Here is a 17,343-nt window from a genome sequence, read left to right as displayed (position 1 = left end):
CTGAGTTGTGGAGCTTTCACACCTCAGATGCTGAGACATCTTGGGTTTAGCAGTGTTACTAGGTGAGATACGTGGCTGTGCTGCTTTTGGGGCCAGCTCAGCTCTGGAAATAGTTCTGGTACTCTACAAAGTCTCATCTACTCTCTTGAGCTGTATGCCCACCTGTCTGAGACAGAAGGAGTTGCAGGACCATCCCAGTCAGTCTACACTATGTCAACACTGTTTTTAAGAGGTGAAACCCTAGGCTGGGTTCATAAAAATATCTGTATTAGATCAAGCCCAAACCATTAAGCACCAGAACATAATAAAACGAGCCATGGTGCAGGCCACAAAGCACACTTAGATCCTCTCTTCTGAATAAACTCACCTCTCTCAGTGCTAACAGAGCTCCAGGGGGTGCACCCAGCCAAAGCAGCCAACCTGACAGATCAAAGGTGAACTGAACATCAGCAGTTTATCCTCACTTTAGGAATTAACCTGGTTTCTTGCTGATTAGATGGGAAATGGCACTTCTCACTCAAAATGTTTTGTTTAGAGTCCTTTTGTATATGTCAGACAGCTTTAGTTTATAAAGGGAACAGTTCTGTGGGAATAACTTGGAATTCCATCCTCTTCCAGTTGAAATGTTTTTCTCCAGATGTTTCCCAAACTACTGTTCACACAGGCCATGGTGGTCAAATACTTGATGTCTTTGTGACTTTTCCTCTGGCCACATGAAAACAGGTGTGACATGTTGATGTTCTTGGGTACTGCTGCATACATGCCCAAAGTGAGCAGGCAGTGGATGTCCCTTCCTCAGCCTAAGATGCCTTCTTTCTTTTTCAGGTGTGTGAGAAAGAGAAATTGCTCTCAGAAAGGAACCAGCTGAAAGCAAGCATGGGAGAATTGTTAGACAACTTCTCGTGTCTTTCTCAAGAAGTGTGTAGAGACATGCAGAGCCCGGAACAGATCCAAGCTCTCCACCGATACTGCCCCGTTCTCAGACCCATGGATCTACAGCCAGTCACCACCATCAGCCCCACCCCAGCTGGTGTGGAGCAGAGCCTGGGGACCTCCCAGTGCGTCGGGGAGAGCATGCAGTGCTGCTCGGAGCAAGGCTCAGTGCAGCTGGGAGCACCCTGGCTGCCCAACAACATCTCGGAAAATTGTTCGGCTGGCGCGGGATTGGATGGGGCCGACGCAGGTACTTACCCCGAGAGAGAGCTTCCACCAGAGCAGAGCAGCCAAACGGTCACGGTAGACTTCTGTCAGGAAATGACTGATAAATGTACAACAGATGAACAACCTAGGAAAGATTACACCTAGTGACTTGTAACCCTAACGTTACACCTGGTCAGGTGTTCTTCAGTCAGCCAGTGGCAGTGTTCATTTGTTGTCTAGAAGAACGTATTTGGTGCACACTACAGTGGTCTTAGCAGCAATACTGTTTTTAAGTATTCCCTCCTCTCTACAAGCAGGAGTTCTCTTCACAATGGTGCTATCCCTTGCTCAGGCAGGGAACGAAGCAGTGGCAACACTGTCTGTTTTTGTATGTTGATTTCAATCTTAACAGGGATGGACATAACACCTCTGAGGACCCAACCGCAGCTTTTTTCTCAGTGGCCCATGTCACAAAACCCTAACTCAGGAATTTCCTCTGAATGTTCAATTTTTCATTGAAGACAGCTTCTTTACACATCAAAGTTTTATAGCTAAACTGTACATATTATATATAATATATATAAAATATATATATCCATATGCAAGAATCCCTGCATGCCTCAATTTTTCTCATCCTACAAACTGGAAGCTTTCATTTCTATTGTACAAACAAGTTCCAACATTCCTTTTTGTCTTTGATGCTAGAACTAGTTTGGTAACTTGTTACACGGTAATTTTTTCCTCAGTTCGCAGTTCAGCAATAGCATTCAATTTGTACTTATTTATAAAACTTTAATGTCTGAAACTTATTTGAGATTTTATTATAGACAATTTTTTTGGCACAGCCATTTCGTGCCACTTGAGCAATGTGGAGTTATTTTATTTTCTTGCAGATACTGTACAGTAATGGTCAACTTTGCCACTTGCACTGAGTTTCTGGTCAAACCTCTTTTCATAAATGAAGTCACGACTTCAGAATAACTTGAGTATATGGTTTTCTTTGCTTTATGGCTTAAAGGAAATAGAAAATTTTTATCTAATAGACAAACACTCAGGAGCTCATTATGTAGTAAAAACGGTCTTGCCAAATACTGAATTCACTATACAATTTGTAAAGAGAATCTGCTTGAATTATTTTTATATTTAGACTTCTTTCTGTTTCACAAACCAAGTTTAAGTGCTGTTAATGATGCTTTTGGAGTCTTATAGGGGAAAGTATATTTCACTCTTTAGAGAAAAGTGTATTTGACAACTGGATCAATTCATCAAATGTTCCACGAAGTAAAGCAAACAGAGATCACGTCAATATACTTGGGGGCTTTTCTCCAGCCCCACTCTGCATCCTTTACTCATGGAAGCAACTGCTGCTCCGGCTAGTCCCCAGAGCCTGACCTCAGCTGTCCTCAGATGTTACCTGTTCTCCCCACCAGTCCCAGGTTGCAGAGGTGGGTCTGGTGAAGTCAGTGACCCTGCCTAGGTAGGCAGGGTTGCAGGATCATACCCCTAGTTGTTGACTTTGGCTTCCTTACGGAAGTCCAGCTAGCACTGTATTCTCTGAGAGCAAAACATACGTTTGCCAACACCCGATTTGGTCACTTACCCATCAAATTGTTGTGTTCCAGGATCCTCTCATCCTGCAGCATTGCCCTCAGCACAAACTGCAGCTAAAAGAGCGCTGTCTCAAAGGAGACTACTCAGTGAATTGGCTTAGTTGTAACTGTATTGGACTTGTATCTTAATGTTGACTCATGTTATGACTGTGTGAGACAGCAGCTTTTCAAGCATAACATCTGTATGTACAGTGTAGACAGAAGAACAACCTCCTAATGCTTTTTTAATAATTATTACTATTCTAAGTGTACTGAGTTTTTATTTTGTGGTTCTTTGCCCTATGTATGCCAGGTTGTGTGGCTTTATCGACGACAACTGTCATGTGCTTTATTGGCTGATATTGTTTGTTCTCGCTGAAAAAAAATGACCAGCTGTTCACACCTGTTTAAAAAAAAAAAAAAAAAAGCGTGGGGAAGCAGCTTTTCAGAAGCACTAAGTGATAATGTGGTCTTCTGTGCTAACGTTTACACTAGAGGTGTGCGCTGGTGGTTTTTTGAGGCACTCAAGTAGATCAGCATCTCGAACCCTGGAGGAGGAATCAGCTCCCTCTCTCCACTTTCTTCCATCTTCAGACTGTGCTCATGGACTGTCGCCCACTCGCCACAAAGTCTTGCTTTTATCCTCCTCATGCAAACTATTGTAATTGTAGCCAAGCTGCTGAGGAGGAAATGCATATAGCATGTGCCATGTTTGTTGAAAATACTTTTTTTCCCCGCATGTACAAAGAAAAACTAGTATATAATGTAGGAGAATATTTATGTTTAAGTATTAATCATTACTGTACAAAATCCTTACCTTTAAATGTTCAAAAATATACAAATGCCATAAACTCCTAGTTCACACGGTTGAAAAAGGGGGAGGAGTTGTCCTTTCTTTTTAAAAGAGCTTAACCTAAAAATATCTGAACCCCCTCCCAACCATCCTTTGCAGGTAACTTCACTGAGAAGCTCTTTGGCGGGGAGGTGGGATTTGATTTTCCTTTGAATTCGTTGACGTTGCAAAGCAGTTCTGTGCTTCGCAGAGAAGTTTTGTTTCTATGAGACCATGGTGAAAGCTAGAATTTAAAACTAAATGTGAATCACATTATAGAGTCATAGCTACTTGGGGGGGGGGGGGGGGGGGGTTAGGGGCGGGAGGGAGGGGAAGGGTCAACTGACACAGTATTTTAAAGATGTTTTTCTGTTGCCTTTTTTTATTTTTAAGTGACCTCCTATATATATTAATAGATAGAATGTTTTATGAGTATAAAACCAAGTTTTAACTTGCTTCCTGACATGAAGATTTACTCTACTAACAACTCATGTGCAACTGGTACTCTTGACCTCATTCCAACGGTTTAAAAAACCCACCCACACAACCCATTGCGCTGCAGCTCTTAGGTTTGACCTGGCCTCATACTGGTGCTGGGTCTCTTGATTTCCTCTACCTTGGGAACTGATATTTAAAACCACTGCTCAAATAAGTGTCTCTTCCTCAACCTTTCTCTCGTCTCTCTCTTTCCCTCCCCTGCAAGCTTTTCTGGATGTTTGATTTCATTCTTTCCCGTTAGAAGTGGCTAATCTTGTGTCATTGCTTCCTATATTTACATGTATCATGGTTTTTCAGTGGGGTTTTTTTGGTGGTGATGGTGGTTGTTTTTTGTTTCTAATTTGTTTTGAGGTTTTTTTTGCTATTTTGAACCATGTGGCTTTCAAAGCAGTTACTGGGCTAACGTTAAAGGAAGATACTGGGAGAACTAGTTTCAGACCTGGATGTCAGTTTACATACCCAACCATTCTCGTCTCACGAGGTCAAACCAAATGACCACAAAATATCATTGGAAAGAGCGGAAAAAATAGGTTGACTGCGGAATTCTAGGAGTTTGGCCAGTGGTCACTGTGATCTTAAGAATCTCTTTGCTTTTGTCAAAGAGGGATACATGCAGCATCTCTCCTGCTGGGCGTTGCTTGGGAATGGCATGGTGAGACCCCCATCTCCCCACCGAGCACTGCTCTGCTCCCATGGGCATGTGAGTCCCTGGAGCCCTGTCCAGTCTGTATCTAGTCCTCCTTTTCCTCTGCCATTGCTATACTTGTATTGCCAGGAAACCTCATTTCATTTAGGCTTGTTATGCTTTGTCAGGTGAGTACTACACTATATAATGTGTTTGTTTCTCTGCGTTCTCTGGGGGTGCCTTGAACACAATTAAAGCTCATTGCAAGCTGATTCTGGAACAAAAAGGTAGTGAAAAAATAATTTTTTAAAAAAAAAAAGAGTGAAAACAAAACAGAAAACAAGCAAAACAAAAGCAAAAATGTTGGCTGTGTTATCAGGAGATCCCAGTATTTATCACTGACTTCCTAACATGATGACTCAGGCGTCAAGAGTTTGATGCTGCAGTATAAAACTATTATTTTATATATTGTACAAGTAATTTATTAAATGTCTTTCTAAGGGTATATGCTGCTTTTAAGATGCACTATATTTTTGGATCTAATCCCTGTATTATTTTTTTTTTCCCAAGGAAGTAAAATGTGCTGCAAAAGCAAGCCACAGTGATTAGTATGCTAACTGCTACTTCTCTTTAAAAAGGAGAGTGGGAACAAGATATGTAACTTTGCTAAGTGGATTAACTCCTGCCAGAGAAATGATTAATGCTGATACCGTGGTTGTTAATCTGGAGTGTGACACTTCATCATGTCTGTATCCTAAAGAGTGCTTAAATAGAAGTTAAAATGCCTAGATATATAGTTAATTTTTCTAATACGTGACTTCATGATTGCCTAGTAAATAAAACAAATCTGCATGCTGGAATCACTATAATCCTGTAATAAAATGAAAGCTGATGCACTAGGAGAAAGCATGGTGAAGCATTGCAATTCCAGAATCAGCACCACATCCTCACCTGTGTCTTGAAATCTACTGCTGTGGTGGTGAAGAGAGAGCAAGGGGTGCATTCGCAGAATAGGAGATCCATAGTGAATTTTGCAGTGAGACAAAGTGGACATTTGCCAGGTTTCCACAGCTCACATTTTGCTCCAGTTCACATCCTCTACCATTGCAACAAGGAGTGCTGCTTCCACCTTTCTTTTTCCCCTGATCTGAGATGCTTTTGAAGGTGCCTCTGGGTGAATGTTGTAGCCCATGGCTACAGCATTTTAAAAGTCTCTATTTTAGGGCTGCCTTGAGAAGTTTTAGCTCGGTATGAGCAGCGGCTTTGCATAAGGAGGGGATCTGCTAAGTATGGAGCAGTTTTATTTTTATCAGAAGTGAGGTGAAACTTAAACTATTAACATAAAGAATTTCTGCTCTCTTTCCTGTTAAAAATTTTCTTAACAGATTTTGACTTCGTTTCAGTTTTGTCTCTGCCAACACAGTCCAAGTTAATTTTGCATCCATGTATAAAATAGGTGTATGTGTGTATACATACATCTATAATTCTAGTCAGAGTGTGTGTTTGTGTATTTTCCTGTTTATAATACATATATGTATATTTATAATACTCCCTGGAGTATTTTATGACTCAGGCATCAGGTCTGATGCTGTAGAATACAATATATGTGTATATGCATATGTTCAAATACTGTGTGTATATTTAAAAGATCTATTGTTGGTGGTCTGTAGAATAATTATTCCCTTTACTCTCAAAATTTTAATGGCATTACTTGCAAAGACTAAGTGTACAGTATTTTCCTACACTCCACCAAGATAGGTATTATTTATATCGAAGTCAATTATTGATAAGCATTTTAAGGTATTACATGGATAATATTGCCATTTTTGCAAACAAGATCACTTTTTGGCAGGAAGGAATGCTAAAAATATCTTTTTATTATAAGCTTATTACCCCAACCAAACGTCTGCTAAAAAGCCAGTTAGATGACTCCTTGTCTTGTACAAACTTAAGTGACTGTGGGCAGAGCCCTTGCCATAAGTGAAAGTCACTGTGTGGTTCATGCAGTGCCACTGTTGTCCCTTTTGGCTAATTAAGGGCATGCAGAAAGAAACTAGCATCCCAAAATAGAAATGGGAACTGGCAGTGTTTGATTTCATTGATTGCTTAGAAGCAGAGATGGTCCCAGGCTACGAACCCAAACGACCGCCCCCTCCCCGCTTTGGAGGGAGCCGGGCGGGGGCTGCAGTCAGCGGTGGGCTCATCCCTGCAGCCAGAGGAGCCCACACTCTGGGATGGGGAGGGAGCAGAGGAGGGAGCAGCTGTGCCCCGTGCTGGGGGTTGCGGCTGGCACCCCTCGCCCAGGCCGGTGGTACCTTGCATGGTCTGTGATGAAATGTGCATGGTCTCAGTCCTGTTCTCACTGCTGCGTTTGCTCTGCCTGAAGCTCTCTGGATCCCTCAGACCAGCAGGAATGATACTAAACACTTTGGTGATATTTGGTGCGTGGTTGTTTACTCAAAGTTGCGAGCATCACCTTTGATTTCAAGGGTGGGGATGCCCTAAGAGTTTGTTCCAGAACCAGTTGGTTACAAGTGCACCTCTTATATATGCCTTACAAACTTCAGAGGCCATATTCAAAACAGGGTTTTATCAGTGTATGCAAGGGGGTGCAACCCCTCTTCTCTTCCTCCCCAGGTCAAACAGTATGGACAGTTTTCACACATATCTACCTGTATAACCCTCTGTACCTCTCATAACTGGTCAATGACTGTAACAGGTTACATCAGGTGTTTTTTCTACATACTTTTTACACAAATTCTATGCGATTAATGTAACTTAATTCAATGCATCATTTTATTGTACTAGTTCTTAAGCTTGTCTTTATTTTTTTTTCTAGGTGACTGTGGTTTCTTGTGATTTTTATTGTATAAATAAATGAGGTGGCTGTTGATGCTTACTCTCTGTTACTAAGAATTTTTACCTTTTTGGAAGAAAGCATTGCTATGAACTAATGAATTTAAAATGTCATTTACTCATTGTAAATACAGTATTGTGCAAAAAAACAAAAATGAAAAAAAACCACCCAACCCTTTTCATTCATTTGAATTGCTAGTGTTAACTGAATTTTGTCTAGACACCATTTCTGTTGATGAAATAAAGACATATCATTATGTATTGTAAATCGTCTCATCTTGACTCTGAAATCAATGTTGCAGGGCTCAGTTAACACATGGGTTGTAGGTGAGATACAGGAGAGAGGGTTGGATGCGGTTGTTACTGCCAGGTGAACCTCTGGATTGATGAAGAGACTTCTACTCCCGTGGTCCCACTGCTAATTCACCAGTAGTCTTTGATCCAGGGATCCAGCTACCTTTGATCTGCAGGAACAGCCCAGGGTGTTCTGTTGCAAACATGAAATCAGTTTTTTTGGAAGATCAAATAAGCTGTATCTATATCCATTCCCCTAGTGCATGACTTAAGGCAATTCTGCTCAGTCTTTGTTTTGGTCTTCTAAAGCGCTAGTGTACTTGTTGGAAGGTAAGGGAAGAGGCTGAGGTTTGTTTCCCCTTTAAGGAGAAACTGAAAGAGGTTTCTGTAGAAGCAAAACATAGATAAAAAGCTCTGTACTATTCCTTTCTGAAAGAGGAAACATGCCATGGACTGTTACCAGGAAAGCCAGAAAGGAAAGAATAAATTTCAACAGCTTTAGATGCTATTTACCACAAGAAGGACATGGGGTCTAGCAGGGAGGTGTTTGTGCTGTGGAAGTCCCACATCAACCACCTCTCTCCTTGTGTTGGATGCAAGTTGGGAGCCTGCTCAGCAGCTTGGCAGGAGGAGACCCAGGGAGGGGGGAATGGTGTGGCTAGTACCCTGGCCCACACACTTGCTGGGATGATACTCTGTGGAGTGGGGAGGAGGGCAGGCTGCTAGAGGGAGGTCCCCAGGCTTTTTTATCACCAGGCGTAAGATCGTAGATCATGTTCCCTTGGCCATCAACCTTAGAGGTGCAAGCTGCACATTCTCCTCATTCTCCTCCATCTGCAGCAGTGAAAGTTGCCTGCGCTGTTCCCATCAAAATTCTCATTGAAGAAAAATCGAATGTTACTTTCCAGTTGCATTACTCAGTTTTCTAGATCTTCCTGTAGAGCATATATGGAGAAGGCTTCCCACCCCATGAAGATGTTGCATCCACCATGTCTACACAGCCTGGCAGTAGGCATGTTTCTCCATGTCCCAGTTGTTGCTGGCACTTAATGGCCACTGTTTCAAGTAGTTCTTTTTTCCTTCTTCTTTTTTTTTTTTTTTTCTTTTTTGCCTTAAAGTAATGAACAAGTACACTCTGTCAATGAGTTTCTAGTGAGGCAGATTATGAATGTAAATCATGCTCTCGTAAAAAACCAAAACACTGCAATCTTAATGCTTATTTTCCTGCAGTCCTGCTTTCTGCTAGCCTTGCCTTAGAGTTGTCAAGGCATGGAGGGTTTTTATGCTTAGGGAAAGCTGAGTAGCAAACAAACTTATTCCAAGCATCACTCCCCACTGAGGTGATAGTAAATGTGGACTGTGATAAGCTTGACAAATAAAAGCAGCTTAATGTGGCCAGAAACAGGATCAGGGAGATTCAGAAGGAGGTGCTTTATTTTCCAGGTGCACCAGTGGAAGAGCTGTTTTCTTGGGCTGCTTCCTTGGGCTGCATACAACCCAGAAAGCCAGCCCTCTGCAGCTAGGCTGTACTAGCAAACTGAAGTGAGCTCTTTTTGGCTTTGCTTGTCTTTTGGTTCTTTTATATGAATTAAGAGATTGTGAAGCAAATAAGGTTTTTGTGACCACAATGCTATCTTCTCAAACAGCAAACTGGAAATTATAGATGTTTTGCACTTAAAGTAAATTGTCTGTTATCACTTAGTTTCAATTTTGAATCCAAAAGCATTAGCTATGAAGAGGCTGCATTAGCATGGAAAGGCTCTATCTGAGTTTGAAGATTGCATTACCACAGGCAGACAAGCAGCAGATTTTCTTCAGCTGTTTTTTTCCTCTCTTTAATTTTCTGTCCTTTCAGATTCCATGAGTGTTTCCTCTGTCTTTTTATTCATCAGCTGCTGAAGTCTGGAGAGATAGATGCCACGTAGCCATCCAGGTTACTTTCAAATCAAACTATTCCTTTCTTGTGCCTTGGGTCTTAAGCTACCTTGAAGTTCTGTAGATCAGGCTGGTTTCTGATATGAACACCACTAGCATGCACAACAAGTTGCACATCCCAAAACACTCCCCAAAGACACTGGGCTGTTTCTGCAATGGCAGCACACACTGACAAGATCCAGCTCAGTCTGTGTGAGAGAAATCTTGAGTTGTGGAGCGAGCTACCCATTAACACCAGCAGTCAGAGTACAGTACAGCTGGGATTGGCACAAAATGGAGGAATAAAGTGTTTGCTTTTTTAAACTGTATTATCAATTTAGCATTATAGCTGTGGGAGAGGGGAACATAACGGCAGAAAATCTGCTTTTCATCTCTCTGCTGAAGGCAATTTGTGCTCAGTCCCTTAATTTATTTCTTCTCCTTATTATGTCCTTACTTTTTCATGATGGATGATAGTTCTAGGAGCATGCTCTGAAAGATAATAAGAGAAAGAAAGCACAAAACTGAATTGGCGTAAAGGAGAAAAGGAAATGCTATCATAGTAATAAACCCCAGCACATATGTAGTTAAGGAAATCTGGTGTTTAGCTGACAACATACTTACCTTGTAGGGCTTTGTTCAATGCTAAGGGCAGGGTGGGAAGAGGGGAAACACCTTGATTTTAAACCAAAATAAATACATGAATGCACTGGTGTGACCAGCAGGTTGAGGGAGGTGATTCTCCCTCTCCATTTGACTCCTCTGAGACCTCACCTGGAGTGTTGCATCCAGCTCTGAGACCCCAGTATAAGAATGTCATGGACCTGCTGGAGCAAGTCCAGAGGAGGGCTATGAGGATGGTCAGAGGGGCTGGGACACCTGTCCTATGAAGACAGGCTGAGTTAGGGTTGTTCAGCCTGGAGAAGAGAAGGCTTCAGGGAGACCTTAAAGCACCTTTCAGTACCTAAAGAGGGCTTACAGCAAAGCTGTAGAGGGACTCCTAGCAAGAGCATGTAGTGATAGGACAGAGGGTAATGGCTTAAAACTGAAAGAGAGTAGGTTTAGATTAGGTATTAGGAAGAAATACTTTACTGTGAGGGTGATGAGGCACTGGAACAAGCAGTTGTGGATTTGCCATCCCTGGAAGTGTTCAAGGCCAGGTTGGATGGGGCTTTGAGCAACGTGGTCTAGTGGAAGGTGTCCCTGCCCATGGGTGTGGGGGTTGGAACTAAATGATCTATAAGGTCCTTTTAAACCCAAACCATTCTGATTCTATAGTTCTGTGATTTAGTAATTTGTTTGAAATCAGTGAACCCACCCTAGTAGCTCCTCCTGTACCTAGTAAGGGGGTTTGTATATTTTTGAATTCTTTAAAACCTTACAAAGATGGACTCAATTCAATAAGTTCCACTTTCTAAAATCTAGCATATTTGTTTGTTGCTGCACAAATGCTCAGAGGGGTTAATTATTGTTCAGCTGCTGCTGACACCCAAAATTTATCTGTGTTTGTGCAAGTGGGGAACAGTTACCTTTGGGTGGCCAAGTGGCTTTTGCAGGGTAATTGGTACATTCACTGTCATCACCACAAGTTTCTTCTGAATGCTCCAGGGCAGAATAAAACTGTAAATCCCAGTATGGTGGGATTTATTTATTTTTTTAAAGAGGTGCTTACTCTGAAAAACTGTACAAAACCAGCAGCAGTTGCCAGCAGGTGTAAATGTGAATACCTCTAAGGATTCTCAAAAATCTTAGAGGAACACAAGGTTTTTCCAGTCCCTTACCCCACCTGTAGATTTTCCTGGTGGAGCTCAGCTGTATAAATAACTCCTCAGTGGCTATCAGGTTTGTTATCTCAACATACATTCGCTCTTATCAAGCTGCTGCAGCCCCGGAAGCAAGAGCAGGTGAGGAGCTAGTTAAATGAGTGGGTGTTTATTCCTCACACGTTGCTGAAAGGCTGAGTAAACATGCCCTGTTCTGAAGAAGATGGCAAGCACTCATGCTGAACAGCAGCTTTCTCTTCCCTATCCTGCTCACTATGGATTGTTTTCCCAGTGGGTAAGAGGCTCAAAACTGAATGCAGAATTGAGAAGCAGGAAAAAATTGAACAGCATGGAGGAATAGAGCAGTGCAATGAGGGAAACCAAACCTAGTGAATTGTAAAATTTTCACAACTTTGACAGAACCAGGATTTCAGCCCCAGAGACTTCCTTTTCTGCAAAAGAATAAAATCAGCAGCCCTATCTCAGACTAACTTTGCAATCTGAGAGTATCAGTATCTGCTTCATTGTCAGTTTTATTTCCTTTGTTCTCCATGAGAAGGGAGCCTTGCTTTTAAAGATACATTGGTTACTTTGTAGCCAAAAATACAGATTTACAAAAATGACACTGTGAAAGCACAGGGCACTCTGGAGGAGAGGATGGGAAGATGCAGCACTTCTTGAAAAACAAAAATCTAGAGTGCCTAAAATGCCTAATTCTTTATGAAAATCTTAATCTAGTAATTTGGGTTGCTAAGATCATTATACGTTTTCTAATGACTTCCAGTTTTGTTTTTTGATTTAGGAACTTATCATGGCTTCATGAAGAAACACAAACATTAGATAATGTCAAGCCCCCCATCTTCCTGGAATACCTTTGGGTACTCTAGCAAGAGCACAGTAGTTCTCTTAGTACAGTGGTTTAGGCATGGGTTGCAAATATGATAATTAGTTCCAAATCATCTGAAAGATGGTGCCTTTGTAAAGAGAGTAGCCAATCTAGTGTAAATATTCCAATCCAAATTAACCAAATTAAAACTATTAGGTTTTAGAGCACACCATAGAATTCTTTAGAAAACTATCATATAGATAAAGACCAAAAAGGACTGATGCTGGGCATCCTGCTCAGGTAGCATGGAACTGGAGTCCTCTGCTTTAGAAAGGCAGGAAACACAGCTAGGAAAGACATCAAATGCAGCTATGAAATGTATGTAGCAATGAAATACCAGACAGCCTCCAGCTTTTGCAGAAATGCTTGCATTCAGCTATTGAATTGGGAAGACATTGTGGCACTCTGAAGATGGACTGTCAGGCTGTGGTCATCTCAGCTGAGCTATCTGATCATTCTGCAATCATTCCCTGGTTTGCAGAAAATGGGTGACGAGGAAAACTTGATTCTGGTAAATGGTGCCTTAGGACGTAAAGCTGCCGTCTTCTCTAACCATTCATTTGGAGAGCTCAGATCTGTTCTTCATGCCCCCAGAGACAAGAAGAGAGTTATTCAATGGTCCTAATGGCTCGACAGTCTTGCAGCAGAGGCTATGAGACAAAACCCCTCAGTTCAATGCTGCAAGAGCCAGTTGCCTACTCTGGGCTGTAATTCCTGGCCCTGCCTATTTTCAAGAGAGCACAAGTTGTATCTGTACTCGTTATATACTGATCTTTGACTGCATCAGTCTATTCATCTTACCAGGCTTAAGCATGTATTGTCCACCAGTCAAGACTCTGACTGGTGCAAATTATGAGTTTTGGCTGGTTTTTTTCACATAATATCATTTATGTGTAGATTCCTGTTGACAGCAGCATAATTCCTACACACCTTTGTGTATCTACCTCCTGGTTGTCAGCAATGACTATGGATATACTAAATTCAGTGAAGCTCTTCTCACTCAGCTTTGTGTGAAAAGCTGCCATTTAAGGCCTGCTGCCCCTGAGTCTGGCAGCCTGGGACCATGCAGAAGATGCCCTTTCGCTCCATAGCTGTATCCCCCCTTAAAAAAAAGTTAAAATGTGGTGAGAGATGCAAACCTTTGGGCAGAACTAAGATGTATTGTACCCACAATATCTCTTAGAAGATAAAATATTGTTTATTTTCTAAGATGTATACTCTAAGTGAACCTTGGAAATTATTGGCTTGGAGACAGTTATCCATGAACAAATTGTTTTCTGTCACTTCAAAGCATGCTGACTGTGGTCCTCAGGACCAAGTTTTAGAGACTTGCAGATAGTCTGATTTCACCAGTACACAGTTTCTGGAGTCCCCTGTCAGTGTAGCCTTTTGTAACATTATATTGAGATTAGTTTATCCATATAGTCAGCAGTGCTCTTGTCATTGTGTTTAGGTGGAATGAAATCAACTGGAAGTAACCCTCATGTTAAGCATTGACTCTCCACCTTTGCTTTGCTATGTGCTTGAAGGTCCAGTTTTGGTGATCTGTCCTCAGAATCTAATAAACCTAAAGCTTGACCAGCAGTGGCTCAAAAAAAGTTGGTTTTTTTTTTCCCAATGGATCTTTGGTCAAATAAGTTTTTTTAGGTTTTCTGTCTCTCTCACTTTGGCTTCCTGGTCCAAATAATGTTTAACTTTGGATAATGCCACATGAAAGAAATGGAACAGAACAAAAAGAGTGAGTGGTTTGGGTGTAAAACCGAACAATTTCAATATCAATATTTTGTAAGGGGTTTATGCTGCAGCTGGATGTGAAATGACGAAATGGCTCTTCATCTCCACCAATTCCAGATAAGGAAGTTTTAAATAATAGACTCTAGTTTGTATTGTGGCCAAATACGGTTGGTCTGCAAAAATCCTACCAATGGGAAGGGCATTTCTTCTTATTTATATATGGAGCTGTTCTGGTTTGAACTGAAGTCTGGAAAAGTTGAGGAATCCTGATAGCCAAACATAGATTTTGTATTCAATATCCTACTGCACAGTTTCATAGGGGCTTTCAGTGAAGAATTAAATGCATTCTCTCCTAAAGGTCCAAAGTAACCTTTCCTCCAAAGAGGAAGCCCTAAGACAAACTTCCTGTTCTCTTTGAGAGACGCAGTTTTATACTTAGGAAAAAAATCCTGTTGTATGACCCGGCCAATCACTATCCACCACCTGGTCTTCACAGTTTGATCCAAAGGGTGCAATACATAATGAAAGGTAACTTTTAAAACATTTATTTGTCCCTAATTATTATTATTTACTCGTTAGAGAGTCAGTTTTGGTGTGGAAATGGCGTTGATAATACTGTCCAGAAAAAAGCTTGTCACTGGTTGAAGGTCAAGCATCCATAAACTGTACCATTAGACTTGCTCGGTGCTTTCGATGCCACAAGTCACAGAGTGCAGTTGACTTGTCTGAAGACTCTTGCAGTACCAGATGGATGGATTTTGTGTAACTTTCAGGTTTTCTTTCAGTTAAGAAGCAAACTATGGTGTTTGTGGACAGCTGCAGCTTTTCTGCTGTCTTAGCACAGAACATACAGGTACGTATTTGGTTGGAGGTTGCTAGAATGGATATTGAGCTGCAGAAAGTGGTATTTTCAATGTTGAGTTTATACTCCTCTCTCATTGATACAAATTCAAAGAATGCTACAGACAAATTCTGGCAGAACGGTGCAGATGAGGGCAAAAAGAAAAAAACTTTAACCGGTATGAAACTAAAGATGATAGCTTGGGAAAGTTATCAAAGAAAATTGAAGAACAGCGCCAATTCTGCTGTTAGTCTACCCAGCTTAGATTAGTAAAATTCAGGTTAGAACAGACTGTATTTTGGCTGTTTAGAGTATGTTTGTGCATGTGGATTCACTGTTATATTAAAAAGTGTGTGTGCTTTCTCTGGATTACTGCTGCAAGTCACTGTTAATCAGGGATGGCAGTAGGTAATGTTTTTGTATGCTTCATTTGGAACTTTTTAAATATAATTACTTTTAAGTACTTATTTTTTTAAAAAATAACATCAATAGATTTTGAATCTAATCATACATATTTTTCTTTTATCTAAGCATTACCTCTCCTATGAGGAAAGGCTGAAAGAATTGGGGTTGTTCAGCCTGGAGAAGGCTCCAAGGTGACCAGTAAGTAAAAGGGAGCCTACAAGAGAGCAGGAGAGGGACTCTTAGCAAGGGCATGTAGTGATAGGACAAAGGGGAATGGCTTTAAACTGGAAGAGAGTAGGTTTAGTAGAAAGAAATTCTTTACTGTGATGGTGGTGAGGCACTGGCACAGGTTGCCCAGAGAAATTGTGAACGCCCCACCCCTGGAAGTGTTCAAGGCCAGGCTTGATGGGGCTTTGGGCAATCTGGTCTAGTGGAAGGTGTCCCTTGACAGGGTAAGGGTTGTAACCAGATGATCTTTAAGATTCCTTCCAACCCAAATCATTCTATGATTCTATCATTAATACATAATTATTGTCTTCTGGAAATCAAGTTAAAACAAATGAAACCAATGCTGATGCCCTCGACCAAATAAAATAGTTGATATAGGAATTGAGGAATACAGACTGTAAGAGTATTCAAGTTTTAATGCCTAGGTTCAACATATTTTTGAGGCACCAGCATACTTGTGTATTGAAATCAGTATTCATAAAATTTTGCAGCAGTGCCAGAATACAAGCATTTGCCAAAACCTTGCCTCAATTGTATTAAGAAGTACATGTACTTTTAAATATTGCATGCTGTAAGCAGGAAGCACCAGGTAGCATACCTACATCAGTCACATTTTAAAATACTAGCACAAGTCCTATACATAATGATCTCCAAAGACAGCATGCTGGAAGAGTGTTACTTTCAAGAGTAATGACACTGTTTTGCAAACTGAATATATTTCTCTGAAGATCTCCCCTGGAAGGTACAATCATTGTCATTACACAGGAAAAGCTGCCAAGCAACTTCTGTGAGTTCTCAGCAGAGTGCTACTGAAATTCGGTCTTGCTTTGAATACCTTTCTGCACTTCACCTTTTTAAAGAGCCTTCTATCTGAGTACCAAAAGCCAGCAGGTCAACAGATTGCTCTGTTTTGACCGCTCTAGGCCCTCTCCCTGTATTAGAAAGATTGAAGTGGAAAGTGGTTAAATTGTCCCTAAGTGACAATTTAATATGGTTTATGCTGACAGGCTTATTGTAGGAACTGTAACCCCACGAAAACTGGAACTTACAAACAGTTTTTGGATGGGCAATGTAACGGTGCCTTGTGTTTCTTACCACAAAAATTTGAAGTTGGTTGGTTGGTTGTTTTTTTTTTTGTTTTGTATATAGGAAAAAAGGGGTGTGGGGTGCATAGGAAGAGCAAGGAAAAAAATTGAACAGAATCTATGACTTTGAGCATTGCGTGAAGTAATCTTGTTTATTACATGGCCTATAAAAAGGTATTTATGGGCTTGCTACTGCAAGCAATTGTAAAGGAGCTTCTATGCTCTCAAAGAACAAAACCTGTGAATTCAAATCACTTTTAAGAAAGCCTTGTTGATTCTTGAATGCAAGCACTATACCTTATCAACATTATGACTGTAAGGAAGCCTAGAGCAGGTGGCCAAAGAAAAGGAAGAGCTGCTGAAAAAACAATTCTGTAGTCATCGGCTCTGGCATTGCAATTACTTGGTGGGAGTTTTTACATGTAGATCTTTTGATTTATTCATTGAACAATCATTCAGCTTGGAGGTCACATGTGGGACAAACCTGAAAATGAGAGAAGTTGTGTCATGTAACTCAATGCATTCAAAACTTCTCTTTCTTACAGTGGTTGGAGCTGAAGTGGTTTTCCTTGTGACAATCCTCGTCAAGTTGATTGGGATGATGGAATGAGTATAAAGAAGCTGGGATTCGGTGACATATTGCTCCTCGGGAC

At 41.0% G+C, this 17,343-nt stretch overlaps 1 protein-coding gene across 4 annotated transcripts in view; it reads left to right on the top strand.

Annotated features, from left to right (window-relative positions):
• Positions 1 to 3,842, top strand: part of BACH2 (BTB domain and CNC homolog 2) — a 182,842-nt gene extending 179,000 nt beyond the window's left edge. For all 4 annotated transcript variants that reach the window (XM_058836054.1, XM_058836056.1, XM_058836058.1 and 1 more), the window contains one exon: positions 826 to 3,842. In XM_058836054.1, coding sequence (XP_058692037.1) covers positions 826 to 1,305 — 480 coding nt within the window. In that variant the 3' untranslated portion in view covers positions 1,306 to 3,842. The remainder of the gene's footprint in view (positions 1 to 825) is intronic.
• The last annotated feature ends 13,501 nt before the right edge of the window (positions 3,843 to 17,343 follow it).

The sequence above is a fragment of the Poecile atricapillus genome, chromosome 3 (assembly GCF_030490865.1).
Source record: "Poecile atricapillus isolate bPoeAtr1 chromosome 3, bPoeAtr1.hap1, whole genome shotgun sequence".
NCBI lineage: Eukaryota > Metazoa > Chordata > Aves > Passeriformes > Paridae > Poecile > Poecile atricapillus.
This window is presented reverse-complemented; position numbering and strand designations above follow the sequence as displayed.